This window comes from Monodon monoceros, unplaced genomic scaffold (assembly GCF_005190385.1).
Source record: "Monodon monoceros isolate NGI ecotype Baffin Bay Population unplaced genomic scaffold, NGI_Narwhal_1 Super_Scaffold_5, whole genome shotgun sequence".
NCBI classification, from domain to species: domain Eukaryota; kingdom Metazoa; phylum Chordata; class Mammalia; order Artiodactyla; family Monodontidae; genus Monodon; species Monodon monoceros.
This window is the reverse complement of record NW_021703782.1, coordinates 56,713,026-56,738,096: the sequence shown is the minus strand read 5'-3', so window position 1 is coordinate 56,738,096 and position 25,071 is coordinate 56,713,026. Positions and strand designations below refer to the sequence as shown.

The 25,071-nt window shown below is 37.9% G+C and overlaps 1 protein-coding gene across 4 annotated transcripts in view; it reads left to right on the top strand.

Moving 5' to 3' along the window:
* KDM4C (lysine demethylase 4C) overlaps nucleotides 1-25,071 on the top strand; it is a 400,055-nt gene that overhangs the window by 105,593 nt on the left and 269,391 nt on the right. For all 4 annotated transcript variants that reach the window (XR_003790632.1, XM_029201477.1, XM_029201479.1 and 1 more), the window contains exons 7-8: nucleotides 11,133-11,236; nucleotides 15,055-15,192. Coding sequence is in view for 3 of the 4 variants with exons in the window: in XM_029201477.1 (XP_029057310.1) it covers nucleotides 11,133-11,236; nucleotides 15,055-15,192 (242 nt within the window). In the remaining variant the exon portion in view is untranslated. The remainder of the gene's footprint in view (nucleotides 1-11,132; nucleotides 11,237-15,054; nucleotides 15,193-25,071) is intronic.

Sequence of the window (25,071 nt, the reverse complement as noted above, 5' to 3'; positions counted from 1 at the left end):
TTTTTTTCTCATTTTTATAGTGTACTTAACATCACTGTGCCAATAATATTTTTTCTTCCTTTAGTTGTACCCTTGGGATAAATTCCAAGGTGTACTGATGCTGCATCTTGGGCTATAGGTGTTTTATGAGTACTTTTCCTGTTGCTATATCATTTCACCAAAGGGTTGTGTTAAATCTCTTTTTGACCCCCTCATTTTTATTTGGCCCCCTGGGCCTGAGAGTGCCTGAGGTATGAAGGTGAATGTCCCCAGCTAACTGGATGAGCATGATATTGTATGCCTTCTTAGACTGTTAAAATTAAACATACTTTACTGGAACTTGAATTTTTATTTTTTAAGGCTTTGTCCATCTTCTTTTTTTCTTCTTCTAGTTTTGTTGAGATGTACTTGACATATAGCACGTTATAAGTTTAAGCTGTTCAGCATAATGATTTGACTTAATACATCATGAAATGATTACCACAATAAGTTTAGTGAACACGCATCATCTCATATACATACAAAAATAAAGAAATGGAAAAAAATTTTTTTCCTTATGATGAAAACTCTTAGGATTTACTCTTTTAACAGCTTTCGTATATAACATTCAGCAGTGTTAATTGTATTAATCATGTTATATATTGCATTTCTGGTACTTATTTATCTTATAATTGGAAGTTTGTACCTTTTGATGACCTTCATGCAGTTGCACCTCCTTCAACCCTGTCTATCTTCTTAAGGGCCAGGTTGAGTCATTCTTCTGGGAACTCTTATCAATTGCTTTCACTCTGTGACCACTTGTATCTACAGAGAGCACCTTCTACTTTTCTTCCCTGCCTTAAAGATATGCCAGGCAACTTTGTTCTCATCTGCTCCCGCAAGGGAGGGGAATCATATTCACCCCGTTACCCTCTTTTTCTGTTTTGCTAGCCACCCTAACCAAGGACGACGTAGACCGGTAGTGACTTATTTCCAGGGGAAAGTGGAGTTCCACTGAGTGACAACTGAAGATAAGACAGAATGTCTCATTCAGAATGCCTTTATTCAGAATTGAATCCTCAGGGAGCATTGTCTTTTCAGTCAGGTGCTGATCTAAGTTTCATTGGTATGTTAGGGTTGCCTTCTAGTAGAAAAGGAATTTTGTTCCTGCATTATGTATGCTTTCACTTAATAATGAAATGGGGACACTGAGAAACCCCGTCCTTTGACTTGACAGTTCTGAACAGAAATTGTTAAGGATATCTAAAAGTTACTTTCCTCCAAATTAGAGTATCACGTTTGTAAGAATACGCATTATTATAATTTTGGCAGGCTAAAAACTATAAAGACAGTGTTTTTATAACATAATACATTATAGTAATAATAGCAATGTAATTGTAATCTTGAACTTTGTTAGGGACTATTTTCATGAATATTAAGGTGGATGAATCCTGGTTCTGGATAACAGATTAGAGCACAGCTTAGAAAATGATTACCATAATCCTTAAATACCCTGGCAATGAACTTTGTGCTAAATCTATATGCTGTGAACTATCCTCGTCCCTGTGATAATTATTCTACCATGTTCTGTTCACCTCATTGCCAGAGAACTTTTAAAATGGAGCCAGTGTAAATTTTACGGTATGGACTCACATGCTAAAGTTTTTGCTATAAACTGTCTGTAAGCACTTTGACGTAAACTGTCTGAAAACGACATTCCAGGAAAATGGATGCCATTTGCTTAATCAGTAAGAGATTAATAAACTTGAAGGTTGAACGAGAACTTTAAACTCAATTGCGTGTTTTTTGAAAACTTACTGCAGCATTATTTTGAGAAATGATTCAGGGAAAAGACCCTATAGGACAGTGGAGGATTTCTATCTGCTGACCAGATGCCAGCCAAATTAATTGAGTTCTGCTAAGTAATTAAAATGATAAAATAATGCGGTAAATGAGATGGAGCATTATAGGTTGTCTCGGTCAAGGCAGCACTTGATACATGAAACGAAAAGCAGCCTCGGATATTTTCCATTGTCTTGTCTGAACATCATAATTATCACACTTGCCTTTTATGCATGAATGCTTTCATCTTTGGTTTCTATTGAAATCTTGATTGACTGTGACACCTACAAATATTTTATCTGAAAGACGTTATGCCTGCATCTAAATAAAGCCAGGAGTTTGATTTTGCCCTTCAGCTGCTTTCTCATCTATACAGGCTTTTTTTCCAATATTATGTAGACATAAATGTAATAAAAAATCTCAAGTGAATTGTTGCAATTTTTATACTTGTTATGTTCGCCTGTAATGCCGTTGCATTCTTTCTAATTTTTGGCTTGATACAATTGAATGGAAAGTATAAAGGAGAATAGAGACATAATATTAAATCATAAATGACAGTTTTGAAGATTTTCAGTTTTAAGAATGTCTAAATCTCATCTATTTTAGAAATAAGACTATCTTTGTGGTTCTATTAAGTTAAGGAAGATATGGATTAAAGTAAATTGGGAGCAGCTAAATTTTTTTGTGAGTGACTGTATTCCATTGGTCTCTCATTGTTAATAAAGTGCTAATATTTTTAAAAAATTGAAGATGCTTTACTTTGGTCAAAATTTTGGTTACTGGGAAAAGAATATGTGAGTTAGGACTTCGTGCAGCAGATTTTGGAAATGTGAATGATCAGCAGGAATTTTGTTTTAAGTGACAGTATGGTAGAGTTGAATACACTGGTTCTTTTGGAGGCTTATATTTACCTGTAGCAAGTGTTTTCGTTTTGACTTCTTAAAAAAGCGACAGTAAAAAGGAATGGATGAAGCATTGTTATGAAGGATTAATTTAGTTCAAGTTTTTTTAAGCAGTTAATTTTGGTGTGTGTGTGTATGTGTGTTTTTAAATGACTAGTCGTCTTGAGTTTAAACCTGTGGAACAGAGTCTTAGCCAGATTTGCAGGGATCCCTATTCCAGGAGGTGGACAAAGGGTCTGTGCATGGGATGCAGGCAGTCTGTGGACTCTCTGAAATTATATTCAAAATTGGGCATATATGTGGATTTCTGGGACGCTATCATCAAATCCATTAAGAGGGTTTGGTCCAAAAGAGATTATGAACCACTGCTATCAAGAGACTAGAAGATTAACATTAAATAACAAGTCATTTTAATTTTATAAACATTCTAAATTGACCTGTTCTCATACCTCTGACTTGGAATTAGGAAATATACTTTTATCAGCTCTCAAAATGATAAATACATAATTCCCTTAAGCATTCATTTACATTACGGCCTGAAAATATTATATTAAAATGCTTGGTTTTGAAAGGCTAATAAATAAAATACCCTTGATTATGAATAATCAATTTTAGGGGGCCCCTAAGCCCTAAAAAATGAAAAAGTCCAGCGATATATCCTCTGCCTTCATGCCTAACTCATGCTTTAGGCATGGAGATCAATGTGTGGTGTGTCAGGGTATGTTTATTTTCATCTTCCTATCAGTTGTTACATTAAGAATGGTGAAACAATCCCTAAATTTAACTTCCTCATATTTTGATGTCAAATATCACACTGTGTTTAATTTTGAATATTTTATATCCAACCATGTTCCTAGTAGGATTTTAAACATTGGACAGTAATACATAACATACACCAAGTTAGAGTAATTAGAATGTGTGGTGAAAGACAGTTCTGAGAAGTGACAGGTAGGGAATGGGGAGGAAAATTCAGGAGGGGAATGCCAGCTAGCAGGGAAAGATTACTATGGAAGGAAATTAAGAGTTCTTTGATTCTCTGGGGGGTGTGGAGGGGGGAAGCTGAGGCAGGAAAATCCTGTTTAGCTTGACTGACCTGTTTGTGCCAAAGTGCTTGGCCTGAGGCATCCTGGGTGACCTACGAGTGTGTCGTCCATATGTCGTGTCAAGGTGGGAAAAAGCTGGAGCTGAAACAAAGTGGTCTCAGGAATGCAGTAAAACACCATGTGTAATGGTCTGTATACCTGTTAAATTAGGTGGAAGTTTTAACTCTAAGTGTTCTGCCAACCAGTTTGAAGTGGAAAAAACTTTCCCATTACTCACTGCACTGTGTTCAAGAGTTAAAAATAAGGCACTTGTTTAGGAGAACCACCATCCTTCTCGATACCACGATCAGTATGAATTTCTCCCGGCGCTCCTCCTAGAGAGCTCCATGGAGCTTTGTCTCTCCAGTAGAGATGTTGATGGATTACAGGACACGTGGAGCAGAGTGAAGCCTGCAATGTGATAACTTTCTACCCAATTATTAATTGCTCAGCGAACGGTAGGAAGGACAGAGAGGTCAACTACAGCTTAAACCTCTAAAGTAGGAATGTGGGTAAAAATACCAGGTTTCTCCCCACATAATGTAGCTCATTAGTTCTTTTCATTAAGAAGCATGTTAAGAAATTTCATATGTGAATCAAATACATCTTTCTAAAAGTATTTCCCACAGAAGCATTCCTTCCATATTCTTTTCCTATGTCCTTTTCCTTACCGTTCGTTTATATGGCTACTCTATTTTTTAAGCCTCATATCAGTCATATGAATATCGCAAAATCCATTACAGGCCTACCTCATTTTATTGTGCTTCGCTTTATTTCGAGTTGCAGATAATGCACTTTTTTTTTTTTTTTGCAGATTGAATGTGGTAACCCTGTGTTGAGCAGATCTATTGGTTCCATTTTTCCAACAGCATTTGCTCACTTCTTGTCTCTGTGTGACATTTTGGTAATTCTCACATTTCAAACCTTTTCATTATTACGTTTGTTTTGTGATTGGTGAGTTGCGAAAAGATTACAACTCACGAAAGTGTTAGATGATGGTTAGCATTCTAGCAATAAAGTATTTAAAAATTAAGGTATGTACATTTTTGGGGCATAATTCTATTGCACATTTAATAGACTACAGTATAGTATAAACATAATTACATATGCACTGGGAAACCAAAAAAATTCTTGCGACTTGCTTTACAGTAATGTTTGTTTTATTGCGGTGGTCTGGAACAGGCGGAACCTGCAGTATCTCTGAGGTACGCTTGTATAAAACTCTATCAAAGCATACTTGGGTAAATTTCAATTATATTCAAATTAAATTGTCTTAAATCTATTGCTAGTGTGGACATACACTCTACATGTCTGATTTCTCCATCTTTCCCCTCTGCTTCCCTCTCTTTTTCCTTTCTTTCCTAAGCAATTTATAACTAACGTCAGCTTCTCCAAACTAGTGTTTGTATATCCATAGAAAATGTTACTAAACTTTGATTTTAAAATTTTTTTCCAAGGCTAAAACTTTGTTGGTTTAATAGTAGCAGCATGTGTTTGTCATATGAGATTGGGATTTAAAAATAATTAGTTAGTAATAGCTAATATATTAGAAAATGTAAACCAGTTGACAGTTGGCAAAACTTCTTATTTGAAGGAAAGAGCACACTATTTTTAGAGTATATCTGCTCTATTTCTAAAACAATTTAAAAACATTTAATAATTTTTTAGGTCAGATTAATTGAGGTAAAATACACTTACAGTAAAAGCCAACCTCTTTAACTATACAGTTTTGTGAGGGTTTTTTTTTTTTTTTTCGGAACGCGGGCCTCCCACTGTTGTGCCCTCTCCCGTTGCGGAGCACAGGTTCCGGACGCACAGACTCAGCGGCCATGGCTCACGGGCCCAGCCGCTCCGCGGCATGTGGGATCTTCCCGGACCGGGGCACGAACCCGCGTCCCCTGCATCAGCAGGCAGACCCTCAACCACCGCGCCACCAGGGAAGCCCCGACAGTTTTGTGAGTTTTGACAAATATATACAGTGGTGTAACTACCACCACTATCAAGATATAGAACATTTCTAGTACCCCCAAAAGTTCTCTTGTACTTGTTGCAACTAATTCTTCCCACCAGCAACCACTCGCAGCCACTAATCTGATTTCTATCTCTAGAATGCCATAAAAGTGGAATTATACAATGTATAGACGTGTCTGTCTTGTTTCTTTCGCTTAGAATAGTGCTTCTCACATCTGATCACTTTTACGTTGAATACAGGGCATCCTTGGATGTGTATAGCACCTGGTTCTTGAGAGGGCTTATGTGATTCTATACATCCTCATGCTATAAAACTCCCAGCAGAACTTTGGCAGTCTTAGCAAATGTTATTGTGGGTTGCTTTTAGGGTTTCAGGGCTCTATTGGGATTGCTGGAGTACATGTTCCTTATCATGGTGGAAATGGAAGATTTGTTGAACTAACATGATAACTAGAGTCAACATGGTGGAAATGAGTAACAGGGATAATAATAATGGCCACTATTCATTGAATGTTACTATGTGTCAAGTAGACTAAGTTTTATTATTTTTTTAAATTCACAAAATGTAAAATAAACCATTAACCGTTTTGAAGTGTACAATACAATGACATTTTAGTATGTTCATATTGTGCAACCCTCACCTCTATCTAGTTCCAAGAGATTTTTATCACCCTAAAAGGAAACCCTTTATTTATTTATTTATTATTTATTTATTTATCTATCTATTTACGGCTGCGTTGGGTGTTCATTGGTGCATGCGGGCTTCCTCTAGTCGCAGTGAGCAGGGGCCACTCTTCATTGTGGTGCGCGGGCTTCTCATTGCGGTGGCTTTTCTTGTTGCGGAGCACGGACTCTAGGCACGCACTCTAGGCACGGACTCTAGGCACTCTAGGACTCTACTTCAGTAGTTGTGGCTCGTGGGCTCCAGAGCGCAGGCTCAGCAGTTGTGGCTCACAGGCTTATTTGCTCCGAGGCATGTGGGATCTTTCCGGACCAGGGACTGAACCTGTGTGCCCTGCATTGGCAGGCGAATTCTTAACCACTGTGCCACCAGGGAAGTCCCGACCCTGTATTTTTTAATTGGTCATGCTATATTTCCTCCCACCCCTCCCCAGCCCCTGGCAATTAGCAGTCTGCTTTCTGTCTAGGTATTTACATATTATGGATATTTCATATACATGGAATCATATAATATGTGAGCTTTTGTGTCTGCCTTCTTTTATGTAGTGTTCTTCTATGTTATATCTATGTTATAACTTATAGCAGTACCTCATATTTTTTTATAGCTGACTAATAGTTCGTTGTAAGGATATACCATATTTTGCTCTTCCATTTATCAGTTGATGGACATTAGGTTGTTTCCACTTTTTGATAATGGCTAAGTTTTTTGTGCATTATCTCACTGGATTCCCATAAGGATCCACCCAGTGAGGATAGCCACTGTGGAAAACGGTATGAAGGTTCCTCAAAAGATTGAAAGTAGAACTGATATATGATCCAGCAGTTCTACTTCTAGATCTATATTTGAGGGAAATGAAATCACTGTCCTAAAGATATATCTGCACCCCTGATATTACAGCATTATTTATAGTAGCTAAGACATGGAAACAACCTAAGTGTCCATCAACAGGTGAATGAATAAAGCAAAGTGTTATACATATATATATATATATATATATATACAATATACTATTATTCAGGCGTAAGGAAGAAGGAAATCCTGCCATTTCTTTCAACATGGATGAATCTTGGGGTCATTACGCTAAGTTAAATAGTCAGATACAGAAAGACAAATACCGTATGATGTTACTTATGTGTGGCATCTAAAACACCAAACTTATAGGTACAGAGAACAGTTTGGTGGTTGCCAGAGGCAGGGGGTGGGGAAAATGGGTGAAGGGGGTCTAAAGGTACAAACTTCCAGTTATAAGATTAGTAAGTTCTGGGGGATGTACTGTACCCTATGGTGACTATAATGAACAATACTGTATTGAAAGTTGCCAAAAGAGTAGATTTTAAAGCTTCTCATCACACAAAAAACTATAACTATTTTTAGGTGATGAATGTGAATTAAACTTAACGTGGTAATCATTTAACAATATATACATATATCAAATCATTATACTGTATATCTTATATGATGTTATATGTCAATTATATCTTGATGCTGGGAAAAAAAAAAGACCCCACTGAGGAAGGTAATACTAGCATCCTGATTATATGAATGGGGAAATTGAGGAGCTGAGAGATTATGGGACCAGACAAGGCTATATGAGTTGTTGGACTTGTGCTAGGAATCCATGTCTCTGTAGGGATTCTTAACTGTTATTCTCTTTTATTTTGCTAGCCATGTGGACAAGATGAGGGTGACTTCAAATAGTTCAAACAGTTACGTTTTTTCATCTGAAACTTAGGTCTGCTATTTAATAGCAATGAGAAGGTGTATGTTGTGAGCAGTAAATGAGAGAGGAAATTTGGTGTTCAAGTAAGCGTGTGTGTTAGGTGTCTGTAAGAGGAGATTGGACAAGATTTACACAAAATCCCATAACATAGTTTGCACCTCACTGTAGGCTGCCTCTCAAATGCTTCCACCAAAATATCCCTACAAGGGAGGAGAGTGAAACCCTACCACTCCACAACACTCATGCACATTTTGCATCTTGCTCCCTTAATACGTTTGTTTGTATGCAAATATAAACCACGTAATTTAGCATGACATAAGTAGATGCTCAGAAAGATGTGCCAGGTTTATTCTGTGTGTTCTTCTACACCTGGCATGTTACCTGATGGCCATGGGGTATGTGAGGTGGGGTAGTGAGTTGCTAGCTGCTATGTCCACTACTAGATACTTGAGGGGTCAGTGTAGAACTGTTTCTTTATTGGAACTTCCTGGTTTTCAAGATTATGAAAGAGTGGATTCTCCAATTATGTGACTGGTAAATTGGAAAGTCTTACAGAATGTTGCAGTAGTAACATTCAAATACGGTAAGTTTAAGAGCAGACTTCTTCCAAATAAATTCTTTCCAAATTGAAAACTTAGAAAAAAAGCACATTAAGAAAGTAAATATTAGAACAGGAAAAAAAAAGGTTCTGAAAGGCATATTTTAAAGAACTTAACTTGCAAGAATTTTAACAGATACCTTGTTTTCTCTTTATTTGGTGACTTTCAAAAAACTCTGATTGTCTTAAGTTGAATTTTTAATTAAATTTTATCTTTTCTATCTGATCTATTTTTGTTATATTTCATACATGTGATTCCAAATTTGTTTTTTTCACTTGTTATGAAAGCTGCTAACATTCCTTTAGCCAGCATAGTTCTGAGTTTGAAAAGATATTATCATTTTGTATCAAATAGTATTCTGGTTATATTGGCTTCTTTATATATTGAATAAAATATTTTTAAGAAATGGTGGAGTGAGGGTGAGTGTGAACCATGTACTTCTGCAGGTATTTTAAGGTAAAATTCATTTTGAGACACATACATTATGTCATAATTTGTGGTTTATGAGGTGTTTTCCAGGGCGATGTGAAATATAATTCCGATAACCTATTGAAAATATAAATTCTGAACCAATATGAAGTTCTTAACATATGGCAAATTGCCTTCCTTCAGTGGTTTTCCAGTTTAACTAACGACCAGTCATCACATTGTTCAGGTCCTGATTACAAATCCATATCAAAAGAAAATTAAGTAGACTCCTCTTTCTTCATTGATTTTAATTTAAAACTTAATTCACGCAGTGCTGCACAGAGTTACAGATTTGAAAAGTTTGATAGATCTATTTAAATTGTATTGCTAAAACTTTTCTGTGGGTTGTGTGTTTGGGGACTGCCCTGCTGTGCTTCACTCTCTGTGGTGTAGACTCAGGACATCTTATTGTATAGATACGGCCGTTGCATTATATGGTACTTTCTCACCATTCACTAAGGTCTGCATTCTTTCGAAGGTTATTTTCTATTTATGTATTATGAATATTAACCATAAACGGAGGGCTGCATTAAATGACCAGATAGGGCACAATTATTCCTTTTATTCCCATTGGTATTGTAGCAAATGATAGTATTTCTGATGCTTCTGTTGGTTGTACTTTTTAAATATTTCTGCCTGTTCATCTTAAAAATCCAGGTGTAGATGCTTAAGCAGAATATACTACTCTTTGCAGGTGGTTCTTTATACCCTAATGGCTTTTCTTTAGATGTTTGCTTTGTTTCCTTCTGATGATCTGTGGCCTCACATACTCCATGGTGGCATCAATAAAGGCTTGTTTACTTTAAAACTATTCCTGTAAAACCTTGCTATTCTATGAGGTTAAAATGGTTCATGATTAGGTAATGAGTGCTGGTAATTCTTTCATCAGACTGGTTATATTCTTGAGCTATTTATACGTAGTGAGCCACAGAGTTAGGTAAGTAGCATTTCCAGTGGCCTTCATTTTGGTAGTGGAGGAGTTAAACAGCATCTGTGCTTCTTCCCACTTTACCCAGCTACATCACACATGCTTTCCTGGTGAGTTTTGTGTTCCTTCTGGGTCCTCTCTCTGATTCTCCTCTGTCTCTTCCATGTTTCTCTTGTCTTTCTCTTCTTGCTTTCCCATTCTCAGTGTGGTGGTTTTTCCCTCTGAGTGAGGAAGGTAAAGAACAGGGTATCGGGCACATTCATTTTCCTCTAGCTTACATAACTGAGTTGAAGGCAGAGATGGAGAGAAACAACTGTGTTTCAGTGCATAATATTCTGTTGAGTGAAAGGGTTTCTGCATGTTTAGCTTCTTCATTTAAAGGAGTCCTCAAAACAGTATGTACTGTTCCCATACAGGCTGGTGAGACAGGTTTCCAAGCTTTTGACTGGCCCTGGCTGGGAGTTACTTCAGGAAACTAGAAGCAGTTAAACTATTTAAAATCGATCAGAAAGAAACAAGGGTGGTAAACTGCTGTGTCTACTGTATGCCAGGCATTGGGACAAGTGCTTCTAGAATGATTGCTTCTAGGAGTCTAAAATGAGAGATTCCCTGTTAAAATGCAGATTTTCCTCTTCTATCTTCCCTTAATATTTTGTCTATTTATCAGTTAATAGGTAGATTGAGTTCAAATCTGTTACAAATTGGAATTTGTAGGTTTAGTCATTTAATATCATGCAAACAACTCTTGGCAGATCTTTTTTTTTGTAAAAAAGGTCAACCCTTGGTTATATAAATATGTATTGTTTAATTTTTAAGAATTCTGACTCTGGTTTTTAGTACCAGGGTTTTTGATGGTGGACGTGGTCTATATTTACGTAAAGCTGTCATTCTATAAGAGTACTAGAACATAAGCTTAAAAAAAGATTTGAAATTTTATCTTAATTGACACGTTACTGCTTATAATTACTGTTTCCATTTAGGTTTTTTCCCAAGCAGTTCTCAAGGGTGTGATGCATTTCTTCGCCACAAGATGACACTGATATCTCCCTCAGTATTGAAGAAATATGGTATTCCCTTTGACAAGGTATATTAGTGTTACTCTTTAACAAATTCATTTAATGTGTATAGTATTCGTATTTAAGACAAATTTAACATAAACTAATATATCTTTGACTTCAGGTAGGATTTTTAGGATGTGGGGAGAAAAATTCAGATTCATGTTTTATTTAGGTAACAGTTATTTACCTAAATATTAATTTGAAGTTTCTTTTATTTCAAGATGCATTTACTAGAGATTTCATGCAGTTCTAGCTCACTTACAACAATACTGAAAGTAAAATGTAGCACATTTGAGAGAATAAGATATATAGCTCTTCTCCATTGAAGTCTCTTATATGAGCAACAAAATTTATGTGTATGTGATCTATTTTTCTTTTTTTAAAAGAAATCAGAGCAATTTTTATTAGCAGTTTGGTTGGTTAGAATCAGTGATTTTGGTGCCAGTATGTTATTTCTAAACACATTCAGACATAATACAACTGAGATTTCATTATGGATAAAATTGCCTGATGATTTAATAATCAGATATTGCTTCTTGGGGTATTTCTGAAGATTAAGTTCTGTAAGACTCTGTACATGCTAGATCCCTCTTTCTTTGTGTCCGTGGGTAGTAATTGGGTCAGAATTATTACAGACCATGAGCATTTTTATGTGAAGAAGCTGAAATGAAAAAAGCTTTTGACCAGATAAATAAAAGGTCTCTCTCAGTTGGAGGAGGATTAAGACCTTAGCTACTTCAGAAACATTAAAAAATAGTTCCACTCCCTTTTTCATTTTTTATTTGACTGTCTTCCCATAATCCTTGCTGTTTTCCACCTTAGAAGCTTTTCACTTGTGACTAAATCTTTCCCTCTTCTTAATCTCAGGCCCTTAGAGTCCTGTCTTCCACCTCCCTCCCCCACCACCCCCAGCCCAGGCTTTGTTCAAAGTAGAATTTTTGCAAGGACCAAGAAACATTCTCCAACTTGAGATGGTCCCGCTCTCTCACAAACAGGCTGTGCAGTAGTCATGCATGAGACATACTTGTCTTATGTGATGAGGACGCTCTCAACACTGGTTTAGCCACCTACTTTTACCCACGACAAAAAGTGTGCCTTGAAGATGTGCACTATGGAGAAGGTCCACAAGTGTGGGTGGGCTGCAGCACTACTGCAGGTACAGAGGTCAGAGGCTGTGCCCCCCCAGAGGGGCCATTCCTTCTGGGGGGCCTTGTCTTACTTGCAGATGCCTCTGGGCATCAGGGTTTCCAGTCTCAGACATATCGTCAGTGCACGTTCTTTCAGGTGGTTGACATAAGCCTGATTAAGCACTTTTATTTAAGCTGAAATATTAGAAGGCAGAGGAGAAGGAGTGGACTGGAGTCCTCCAAGACAGGAAAACCTCTGCGGGTTTTGGGCTGGTGATAGGAATTGATCAACCTGTTCTTTGGAGAGGGGTTGTGTGAAGTAGCAGGACTGCGGGATTGGCTCATTTGCCCAGGATGGAGGCCTTTGGAGTTTGTAGCTTCCTTCTCAAATTTGGGGAGAAGGAGGCAGGTGCCTCACACTCCTTTCTGGGCCGAGGCTCTTCAAGTGCTATTTGGTAGATCACTAGATGCACCAGGCTCTTATCTGGTCTTTTGAGGATGGGACATTTCGTGGCTTTTGTGGGAAGTGGAAGGGTGAGTGCTTGTCCACAGATGGTGAAGACACCAGCAATTTAGAGGGCTGATTGGCAGTTGCAGTTTTTCATATGAAATACTGCCACTTCCCCTTCCACCTTGATGAAGGGTGTGTGATGATTGTGTGTTCCTCAAGGAGCTTATTCTCCGATGATGATAATGTAACTTGGGACAGAGTAGCACAGACTTCAGAATTATACTTCCCAAGTTCATTTCTGATTCCGTCACTTGGGTAAACTACATAATTTTTCTGAGCCTCAGTCTCTTCATCTGGAAAATGGGCATAATAATAGTACCACTTAATAGGGCTACTGTGAGGATGAAAAGTGATGATCTATATGAGGGGCTTTGCACGGTACAGGTTATATATAATAATAACACAATCTTCCTCCTCAGTTTAACCTTCTCTCTTTAGGCAATCATTTTGCAGTTGGACTAACATTTTTTTCTTCTTCTTTCAGTGAATTTGTACATATTCATACATATATATGAAAAAGTATGTTTAACAAATAGCTAATTTCTGCTTTTTGATTACGTACACTACCCTTTCTGACATTTTTTGCCGTATGGAATTATGATGCTTGGTTAGTCTTATAATAAAAGGGACTTGTTCTTGTCTACCCCTATATCTTTTTTTTTTTTTTTTAAATATCAGTTTGTTACATAGAGGCAGTAAATTTGCCTTATATTTTGGCTAACTGGGATTGACCTGTTTCTAGAAATTATATAGAGGCATAACATTTAGGGTCCAATTTAATGGGAACAGGTACTTTTGAACATGGCAAGAACAGGGTTTTCTAGGGAGAGTAGAGAAGGATTGTAGGTGGAATTCAGTGGAGCAGTGAAGCTACTTTCCTTATCCCACTGACAACAGACTTACCCGCTTCCTCCACCTTATAGGGCTAGAAACAGTTGAGCAGAGTGAGTTTTGTTTTATCACATGGTACAAGGAAGTGCCTGGTTTCCAAGCACAATTATAATTAATGAGATTCAGTGAGACCAGGAAAGGAGAGAATCAGGCTTTGTTCTCATGTGGCTCGGAATGATGGAACTGGAACCATGTTGAACACTGATAAGCCATTCTCTTCCTGCCAGGTGGCAGCTGGGTTGCCACTCATTGCAATAGAACACCTGCTGGGGTATCACAGGGGAGGGGGTGATGAGCTAAATTTCAGAATTGTTGAGAAAGAAAATACTTCCACACACAACATTTTAGCATTCCTAAAATGGTAACTGAATTGCAGTGTGTGCACCTGTATTTATACAGTGTATCTCCTGTATGTTTCCACACAAGTGCATACTCACATATTCATTTATCAACATTTTAGGACTGAAATGAACCAAGGTAACTGAATGAATCAGTGAGTTATATATTTGATTGTCTAGCATTGAGTAGACAAGTTAAAAAAAAAAACACTGAAAAATTTAGCTTCACTGTATTTCTATAGCTCATGGTGTGTTTTGTATGCTTTGGTGATTATAAAAAAACCAAATTTCTGTAATCTGAAAATTAGGAATGGACTGAATACATTTTTCATCTTTGCTTTTGGGCTGCTGGCTTATTTACCCAAGCTAGTTTAATTATATTTGAAAATGCACTCACCCACTCATACATACTTATATATTATACATATATTTGAATAACTATTTGGTAGAAATTTTACTATTAAATGGAATGAAGTTAATTGAATGTTTTGTAAGTATTATGAAAGGCTAATTTGGTGAATACTATCAACTCTTTAGCAACAAGAATTCATAATATTCAGCGTGTGTTATCAAAGTTTTTATAGCTCTAACTTGAAAAATGTCAGTTATGATAGTCCTGTTATATAATTCCAGTAATGTGAATTTTTAAAGTATTAAAATATACATATTGAATGCTAATAAGAACAAATTTATTTGAATAACATAAAACAAAGACATCTTCAAATAGAATATAATTTCTTTGATCATGGACTGAATGATTGAACTACATTGCCAGAAGGTCACACCCTGTTTAGAAAATTCTTTTAAAAGTCTCCTGAAAAACTATTAAAGGATTAAGTAAAGGATCTGGGGGGACTTCTTTTATAGCTCGGACATCATATTTTTTCTTTTTTTTTTAATAGGAAATACATTTTAACTGTATTTGCAATTTGGGAAGTCTTATAATTGGGAAATATTATATGTTTTCTACCCTGCAGATCACCCAGGAGGCTGGCGAATTTATGATCACTTTCCCATATGGCTACCATGCTGGTTTTAATCATGGTTTCAACTGTGCAGAATCTACAAATTTTGCTACTGTCAGATGGATTGACTATGGGAAGGTTGCTAAATTGGTAAGTTATGCCTCAAACGCTTAAATTAAATGTGTATTCTGATTATTATAGTGGGAAAGCTAAGAGCACATGCAGCATTTATTTTTTTCCTCAATGATGTTGTATGCTTGTCACCATAGTAATTTATTCCAGACAGATATATTTATTTTACATAGGCTATATTAATATTTGTAGCAATGTTTTCCTGTTTTGAGATTAATGTGGAGCAATTTACTTTGAGAGGTAATTTTATGCAACCAGTGCTTTCTTTCTTAAGGCCACCAGTTTTTTCGTGAGATTTTCTGGTGGCTCCCTGTGACTCCATATTAGGTAGATGTGGCTCCTTCCATGTTAGAGTTCAGTCCATGGCTTAGAAAACAGAGGAAAGTGGTAAAATTGTTAACAAGAGGTGAAGGGAGGATGGTAAGAAGAAATAATTAAAACTGCCTTTAGTGCAGAAATGAATTTTTTGAAAGTAATAGTATAGAATGTACTTTAACAATATATCTTAATGTTAAATTTGGTATAAAAATTTGCATCTCCTGCTCAGTATATTTAATTTAGTTCACAAACTGTGTATTTTCATTCACAAGCAACTTGTGTTAAATTTCATTAATTGCCCCCTGCAGCGTTAAATAGAGGACGTCTTCAAAGTGATGGTAGCTTCTATTAGATTGCTTCCTTTCCTGTGGATTTTAAGGCAGATATACAGGCTGGCAGAGGGCAGTTTCTTAATGAAACTGTGAGTTTTACTACAGAGTATGTAAAATTGACATATATTTGGTGGAAAATGGCACATACAGCCTATGTAGCCTTATCTTGGCCACTGCATGGTCCAGGCAAATATTATTCACTCTACATTGATAAAACTTTCATGTGGAACCATTGAGTGAACTTGGATAGAAATATATTCAGGGAAGACAGCTCTAGTTTTATTTTACACAGGTATTTAAAAAATTGTATAATATATTAAAATAAAAGTATAGCAACTCAGAAAGCATTCGAATGAATTCGCGACATAAAAGAAATCTCCTGCTATTAGAAGACTTTCTCTGTTCTAAGTAATTTTTATTTATGAGGGGTAATTTAGAAAGGAGCAGAACTGAACTACTTCTTTCCCTTACGCATCCTTCATAATACAGTAAACCTAATAAAAAAACAGAAAGCCCGGCGTACATACCTTGGTCAGCTACTGCCATGCGTTTGCAGAAAAGTAATGCTTGTATCTGCATCAAAAGTGTCATAGCCCTGAGGTTATAACAAGGTATGTTATTTTATGGTTTGCATCTTTAATCATTGACATAATAAGTCAGCTATCCCAGCTGTCAGTCACCAGAAAAATTAGTTGGTTCTTGTTTACTACAACTTTCAGTTCTAATTCTGAGTATTGGCTTCTTCCCAAGACTAAAATGTCCTGAGTGCATTTCCACCTTTCCGGGTGGTCAGAGTGGGAGTGGAGTGTGACCAAGTAAGAGAGGTCAGGAGTGGTCCTCTCTGAGGTCTCTCTCAGCTGATGGAGCCCAGACCTGTGGGGCTGTCAGGAAGCAGAGCCCCGTAGTGGAAGAGGCAGGGATTTGAGGCCCAGCTTGTCTTCTTGCTAGCCAGAGAACATCAGGAAAGTCATTTCTTCTTTTCGTTTCTTCCTATAGATTAAAAATCCCTCTCTACCTCATAGATTTGTTGGGAGGAAAAAAACTTAGGTCTGTGGATATCCACTCATGCTGTGTTGATTTATATCACTCAATTTACTCAGGGGATATGACTGTCTTGGTTCTGGTTTTTTTTTACTGGGTACAAAATATTCAATGGCTATAATGCAGTTTGGGTCGGTTAATTTAAAATTGTAATTACATGTGTTTGAGATGTTTCTAGGTGTTGTCTCCACTCTTTCCTTACTTTTGGTGAGGTGGTGCTATTCTGAGAATGTATGTTTTCTATTGCAGCTGTAGCAAATTACCATAAAATTAGTGGTTTCAAACAATACTCTTGTACTGTCTCCTAGTCCTGTAGGTTATACATTTGACATTGGTCTAACCAGCAAAAGTCAAGGTGCTTGCAGGGCTGCATTCCTTACTGGAGATTCTGACGAAGAATCCACTTCCTTGCTCAGTGAGATTGTCGGCAGAATTCAGTTCCTGGCAGTTGTAGGACTGAGTTCTTGTTTCCTTGCTGCCTGTCAACCAGGTCTTTGCTCCTAGAGGCCTCTCTCAGGTCCTTGCTTTGGTCCCATACATTTCAGAGCAAGCAATCCACAAAATCCTTTTCGTCAAAAAATAACATATTCACAGATTGCAGGAACTAGGACATGGATATCTTTGCTGTTAGGGGTGGAACCGAGTGGGGGTGTGGGGTGTGGGTGTCAGCATTCTACCTACCACAGAGAGCTTCAACTGATAACTGACATGGTGACGTATTAAGACTCTACTTTGGGACTTCCCTGGTGGCGCAGTGGTTAAGAATCCGCCTGCCAATGCAGGGGACACGGGTTCGAGCCCTGGTCCAGGAAGATCCCACATGCCACGGAGCAACTAAGCCCGTGTGCGACAACTACTGAGCCTGCACTCTAGAGCCCGCGAGCCAAAACTACTGAGCCCACATGCCACAACTATTGAAGCCCGCACGCCTAGAGCCCATGCTCGGCAACAAGAGAAGCCACTGCAATGAGAAGCCCATGCATTGCAAGGAAGAGTAGCCCCCGCTCACCGTAACTAGAGAAAGCCCGCGCACAGCAACGAAAACCCAACAGAGCCAAAAGTAAATAAATTAAAAAAAAAAAAAGGATCTACTTTGATTCGTGTAATGAATTTTGGCTATTCTGCATAAAAATAGGAAACTAATCTTGGATACAATTTTGAATGTTTCACTAAAACATCCTTAGGCTTTCTTAAATTTATTCCTCAGTATTAATGTTTTTCTTGGCTATTCTAAATTAAGTTTGCTTACATTATAATGTGCTGTGATGGCATTTTGAGGGAAGATTTTATTGTCTTTTATCCCTTATTTGCCACATATTTTTATTGATTTTCAAGTTCTATTTCTTTAGGCAACCTTATGAATTTACTGTATTGTGTGTGTGTGTATTTACGTGTGTGTGTGAACATGTGTAATTTTTAATCTTAGGAAAATTTGTAAATTGGGCAGTTTTTGTGTTTTGCTGGGGACAAATACAATGTATAGTGAATTAATTATGAATTGTACTTAAAGACTTTTAACTTTGATGATGGCCAAATTGGTTAGTCTTAATTCTTTGTCTTCTTCAAGTCATTCTAAATGATAACTATTTAAAAAACAGTAATTTTTCACAAGTGATAATGAGTTATGCATTTAGGGGGGATAATTTAAAAAATAATGGCATACTTTTTATAGTTGAAGCACTGGGGAATGACATCTGCTTTACCTGTCGCATGTTGACTTGAGTATATAAAAGCATCTGATAAAGTATCTGTGGTGTGGCATTAATTAATTAACGTGGTGCAGAGTGAAGGATCTCTACTGATAATATTTCATATATTACAAACCAATATTTCTAATTTCATAACATAGACAAGAGCTGTTAATGAGAGGTTATTTTTAAAAATTAATTTGTTTGGCTGCATCGGGTCTTAGTTGTGGCACACGGGATCCTCGTTGCGGCATGTGGGATCTTTCGTTGCAGCACGCGGGCTTCTCTTTAGTTGTGGTGCGTGGGCTTGAGAGCGCGTGGGCTCTGTAGTTGTGGCATGCGGGCTCAGTAGTTGCGGCATGTGGGCTTAGTTGTCCCATGGCATGTGGGATCTTAGTTCCCTGACCAGGGATCGAACCTGCGTCCTCTGAATTGGAAGGTGGATTCTTAACCACTGGACCACCAGGGAAGTCCCCCAGAGGTTATTTTTTAATTTAAAAAATAATTTTGGAAAGATAACCCCAGGTTCACTGATATTATTGGTGGTCTTTGTTTAACAGCCAGCAGGCTTTGGTTAATAGGAACCTTTTAAGCCATTCAGGTGGCTTAATGTAGATGGGGACAGAGCTCTGTTTTTTCAGGTAATGCTTGTCTGCTTTATACCAGGCACCATGTATGTATCTGTGAATTCATCACTTGGAGGCTGACCTATTTGATGGGAGCCAGAAGTGAGGGCAGAGTTGGCACTGCAAGGGATCCAGGACTGCTTCCTTTGTTGTTGGCTACTTGACCTCTGGTGGCATCTCTGGAGCAGGACAGGAGATGGGGTTTCTGTGGATTTCCTTTGAATGTATTACTGACCTTTTGGTATGTGGTATTGGTTCATGAAACCTTCCCTTTGTTTAAAGTATAGTTAACGTTGACTAGAACTTCCATGCCATTATTTGTGGTGATCCCAAATACTCGTCTTCCAAATTTCAGCAAATTCCTGAACCTTTGATATTCTCAACTAAATAATAATAATAACAACAATAATTATTATGTGGATATTCTACTGCCTGTCGGTATGTTCCCTGTATTCTAGCACTTAGTCCAGACGGCTCTTTATTATACTATCTACCCAAACTGCCTCACCTCTCACATAAGGCTTTTTTTGTGCCTAGATTGTGGAGAAGGTCTTTAGAAAACAGGCATAGGTAGAAATGAGCCATGATAGCAACTTAATTTGACTATCCTTGTTTCTAAAAATTCCTGCTAATGCCCTTGGCCTTGCCGTTCCTCTTGTTTCTATCTTTCCCTCTCTTCTCTTTAGGATCATTCAGCTCTTTTTTGCCTTGACCTAGTAAATATAGCAAGCCAAATCCTGCATGATACTCCAGAAGAGAAGGGCCTTGCCTTAAGAGGGCCCACCTACCTAAGAAAGCAGTTGTATAATTTCCCCCCCCATTTAATTTATCAGAATTAAGGTTTTTCACTGAAAAAAATTGAGAGGAATGTTCCAGGTGGCCACGTACCCATATGCCTACTTATAGGCAGAGTTCAGCTTTGGTGAGTGCCCAGTGAGTTTCTTCTCTGGAACAGGAATTGTGCTACATGATTGTACAAAAGGACTTGTTTTCTTTGTCTTCAAGGAGCTTTCATAAAGAGCAGAAGGGCTTTTAATAAACCTCCATTTGCAAAGCTATAGTATGAGTGGAACATATCATCCAGTTATTTTAGGCATTTTTCTAGCTTTGGATATCAGAGTAATCTAGAGTGAAACACTATATATTTTTTTCTAGTAGAGATTTAAAAATATCTACCAGATTGCATAGCAGTTGAACTAAGATAGATATTGCTGTATATTCGAGATGAATGTTTTCTGTTCCTCGAATGTTCTTTCTGTCTGTGGTGAAATGGAGTCCGTGGTAACTTCTGTGCAGCAGCTGTGGTGGCATTCACAGGTCTGCTTCCTAGCTAGGACGGATCAGAGAGCTGGCCTGCAGGTTGTATTTCATTTTTCCGTTTGGTGGGATGAAGTGCCGTTGTTTTGATGTTAGGTTTGATGGATTTGTTTGCCACTGCATTCATTAGCTTCACATCAGAAAACTGACAGGCTGTTAAATGAAACTTTGGCTTAGATTTTCAGCTTGACTGTTTGGAGACATTTGTGAAGATATTATGTTTTTGTGTTGTAGCAGCCTCTAGCACTATGATTGTCTCTAAGGGAAGAAAAGTTATTTACTGTACTGATTTTCTTGAGTAAAAACGAATCATTGTCTGGGGGACAGTCATATCTAGCCTACACCATCAGAAGCAGTGTATTTATGACAGAGTGTGCCGCATGAGAGACTTATCTGTGGCATGATAAATAACATTATCTTCTTGGAAGGAAAGGTAATAGTTGGTGACTCCAAAATGATATCTCATATTTTACATTAATTTTATTTTAAGTGATAATCTATTAACATGATATGCCAGAAAGTTGAAAAATTGCACTGCAGAGCTGGGAATGTTCTCTTATGAACTCCAAGAGCATTACTTCACTATCTAACTTTAAAGCATTCGGACATTTGAATTCTCAAACGTTTGAACAAGTTTAAAAAGAGATGATAGAATGTTGAAATTGATTTCCTTTTAATCTGGAAGGGATTTCAACTATTAAATTGTCTTTCATGCAAGAACCATGATATGGGTTCATTTTATTTTATATTTCAATCCTTCTCTAAAATTAAATTTGGTTTTTCCTAAGTCAGGTAGCAGTTGTCCTAAAAAAATCTTTAATCTTGGGCAGTCTTTATTAAAGTAATCAGGAATCATTTTAACAGTGAGTCTCTAGGTTATATTTTAATATGCTTTGGATTGTAGAATACCAGTGTAGTGACATTTCTCTATTCTTACAGCTCGTGAAGGAAAGAAAATGTAGACAGTGTTGCACATTGCTCATTTAACAGTTCTTGGCATTCTGATTTTAAGTGTCTGGTATGGCATATAAAATATGAACTTCGGGAGTTTAGTGATTTTATATTCTGCACTTTATCTTTTTACCTCTACTTTGTCTCTATGTCCTGGGTCCTGGCGGTGCAACATAGCAGTGCTGATGAGTGACTCTCCTCTGCCTTTTTTACAGAGCTTAAAGGAAAGAAGAGAAAATACCATGTAGAGAAAAAGAAGCATACAAAGCCATGTCCTTAGGAGTTTGTACTCTAACTGGGAAGTTAGTATTTATGTATCGAGAAGAGGTATTAAGAAAGAAAATAGTCACATTATGTCCCCATTTTGTTCTGATGAAGTATTGAGTTGTGAGATTCAGAAAATCTGAGACTTCAAGTAGAATATTAGGAGAGCCAATTGATTAGTATATATTGTTCTGCAGGAGAGATATTTGGGGCTTGAGTCCTCAGAGATAGGGAGCCTGATTTCATTCAGTGCTAATTTAAATTTGCTGGATTATGGGATTTGAATGGAACTAGGTATATGGTTTATGACACTGATGTTTAGTTGCTAACCTGAAATCAAGATAATATCTGTCTTTGAGGCTTTAGTTAACTCAATACCTTAAAAAAAAAAGTAAATTAGCTTTTTGAATAATGTGTACCCTATACTGAGAAAAATTAATTTGTCTTTAAGCCATTCTGCTTTCATCTAGTTTGATAGTAGTAGTAGCCGACATTGTTCATAATCTGCCAGGCGTTGTGCAGGGCACTTCACACATGTTACTTCTTGCCGTCTCAGAGATAATGCATGTCTTCTGTCCTCTACTAGCCCCCTTTCTCAAACCAAGGAGTTGGGATGATGCCTAAAATGAGGATGGTGAGGTTGAGATTAGAGGCAGAAGGTTGGCCCCCTAGTGCCCCATATCCTTCCGGATTCATCTTCTTGGATGTGGTGGGTTAAACAGGTGCCAGCCAAGTATGTGATTTGTAGGATCACTTTTAAGATACTTGAGGCTTCAGAATGATCCTGTCCCACGTAAGCTGTAGTTGACAATCACCACCAGGTGGTGGTGATTCTCTCTGGTTTTTGTTTTTGTTTGGGTTCTTAAAGCCAGTGGACACTTCATTCTGTATTCTTATGATCTGTTGATCAACCTACATATGAATCCTTTTTTAGCCCATTGTTACCTCTCGGGCTTTGACCACCCTACTCTTTGATTAAGTTGGGGAAAAACAAACGTTCTTTACTTCCTTCTTCATTTTGAGGAGTGAGGGGGATCCTGAGGCATCAGTCTGGACAAAAAGTTGTGTATGTAGAGAATCAGAGCAAAGTTTATTATGCTCCTACCTTGACATATTTCATGATTATCAGGGACCTAATTTTATTGAAGCACTTTTTGAAGCTTTGGGGAATTTTTTGTTTACCATTTCTTTTGCCTTTTCCATGTTTTTTTTTTTCAGTGTTTATAACAGTAAACACAGTAAAAAATTCCGTAAAAGGCTGTGTCCTAGGTAAATGTTTGGAGAAGACGGTAGAAGTTGGGAGTGAGTATTCTGGTCAGTGGTGATCCAGAATTCTAGGAGAGTAGTGGGAAGAACACCTTGGCGGTATTTGAGGGAAGCAGGTTGGCCAGCCCCTCAAGGGAACAGAGGGATAATGGGAGGATCGTTTGGGCTCTGGGCACCCTCAGCATTTATAACAAACAGATTTCCTGGCTCCCCACAGCTTCTCATTCTCTCCCACACAGGGTTTACTGTGTTTTCCTCCTTCTGCAACTACCACTGAGAAGACAAGCAATGGTTTATCTAGTAAGGGGTGGTTTCCTCGCTTGAGGGATTCGGAGCCAGGTGGCCCCAGGGTTGGTGCATCTCAGCACTGTCATGAGGTCTCATGCTCTTCCCCTCCTTCTGTCTCATTCTCCTCCGTGGGAGGGTATTTATTAGCAAGCTTGCCACTGTAGCTGTGCTTACTGCAGACGTGTTTCTTCCAAGGAGGAAGGAGGGGGACAATGCAAGAATGTGGCTCACCCTCATCCCTCTACCTGGGAGGAAAATCTTTCCTTGAACCCTACCTGAAAAAACTTTTATATCTCATGGCCAACGCAAACCATAAGGAAGCTAGGAAAGTAAATGGCAAGTCATTTTGGGAGAGCACCTGTTATGTGCTGGGCCCTGTGCTTTCAGTTAAGAAAGTAGTAAACAAGACATGTGTGGTCTCTGTCTGGTCAGTCGATCCACATTTAGAGTCTACAGCAGCTGTTCTCAACCCTGGGAGCTTTAAAAGCATGGACCCACCCAGACCAATAGGATAAGAATTTCTGGTGAAGGGATACAGCATTTGCATTTTAAAAATCCCCCTAGGTGAGTCTGCTGGATGCTTTGGGTTGAGAACCAGTGGTCTTTAGTGAATTAAATAGGCCTTTGTTGTTTGGGTTGATGTTTTCTTTTTTACATTTCAGCTAAAGGTTCACTGGCAGCTCTATCAAACAGACCAAAATAATTATAAATGCAATTTATATATAAATGTAATGTATAAATTTACCACATTTAAAAATTTTCTTCTGAGAACCTAAAGCTTTCCAGTCCATATGTGACATCCATTTTTACAACTTAACTCATCACATCAATTCAGATGATGAAGCCTAAGATTTCATAGCAGGAAGGGAAATGATCGATTTGGAAGGTTTTCGGACAACCTAAGAGAAAGGAGACATGGACCATTAAAATAAAGTCAGTTCTTCTAACACCGATAAGCTGATTTTCTTTGGGAAAATCACTTTGCCTTGCTAAGACTGTACTGTTGAAATAGTGGTCCTGTTCCTAAATTTATTCAAAAGCTGTGGTGGAAATGTCCACATGTTGATTAGGAGGCAGCATGGCGAGGGGTAAAGAGAGCACAGTTTGTAGCTAGTGGGGCTGGATTTGAATATGGGGACGACCGCTTGCTAGTGATTAATCCTAGCAAGGATTCACTTGATAACTTTATGGTCTGGTTGCTAATTGTTTGTTCTTGCACAGTACCTCCCTCAAAAGATCTATATAATCTTTTGATTCAATGCTGTAACTTATGGAAAAAGCTAGTTATAGGAGGACTTGGGAAAATTCCTCAGGTGGGGTCTGAACCCTTGGCCTAGCCACATAGTGATTTTTCTTTCTCAACAGAAGAGCTAAGTGTGAATTAGGACTTCTTCTATAAGGCATGCCAACCAAGGTCACTGTTCCCTTTCCTTCAAGATACTTGTTCTCTGCTGATTGAACAAAAGCAACATGTGCAGATGCCCAGTTTGAAGTTTGATGTAGGCATCTTGCCTACTTGATCATTTGCTGTGACCTCTTTGAATCAAAAGAGAGCTTTAATGGGATTTCACTGAGGTCAGTGGCTATAATTAGACTTTAATCTGTGGATCCACAGTCTATCCTCCCTCTGCTGTGAGCAAGATGATAGAAAGTGTGAACACACCTCTCTTCAGAACCGCTTGTCAGAACTGTAGCCCGGAAATTCCCACGGGGGCTGCAGCCCCAGAACACTGTCTCACCAGAGCCCATTCTCAAGCAGAAGGTTGAAAGTAATGATGGTAGTAGCTGAACAGGGTGTTGATATTT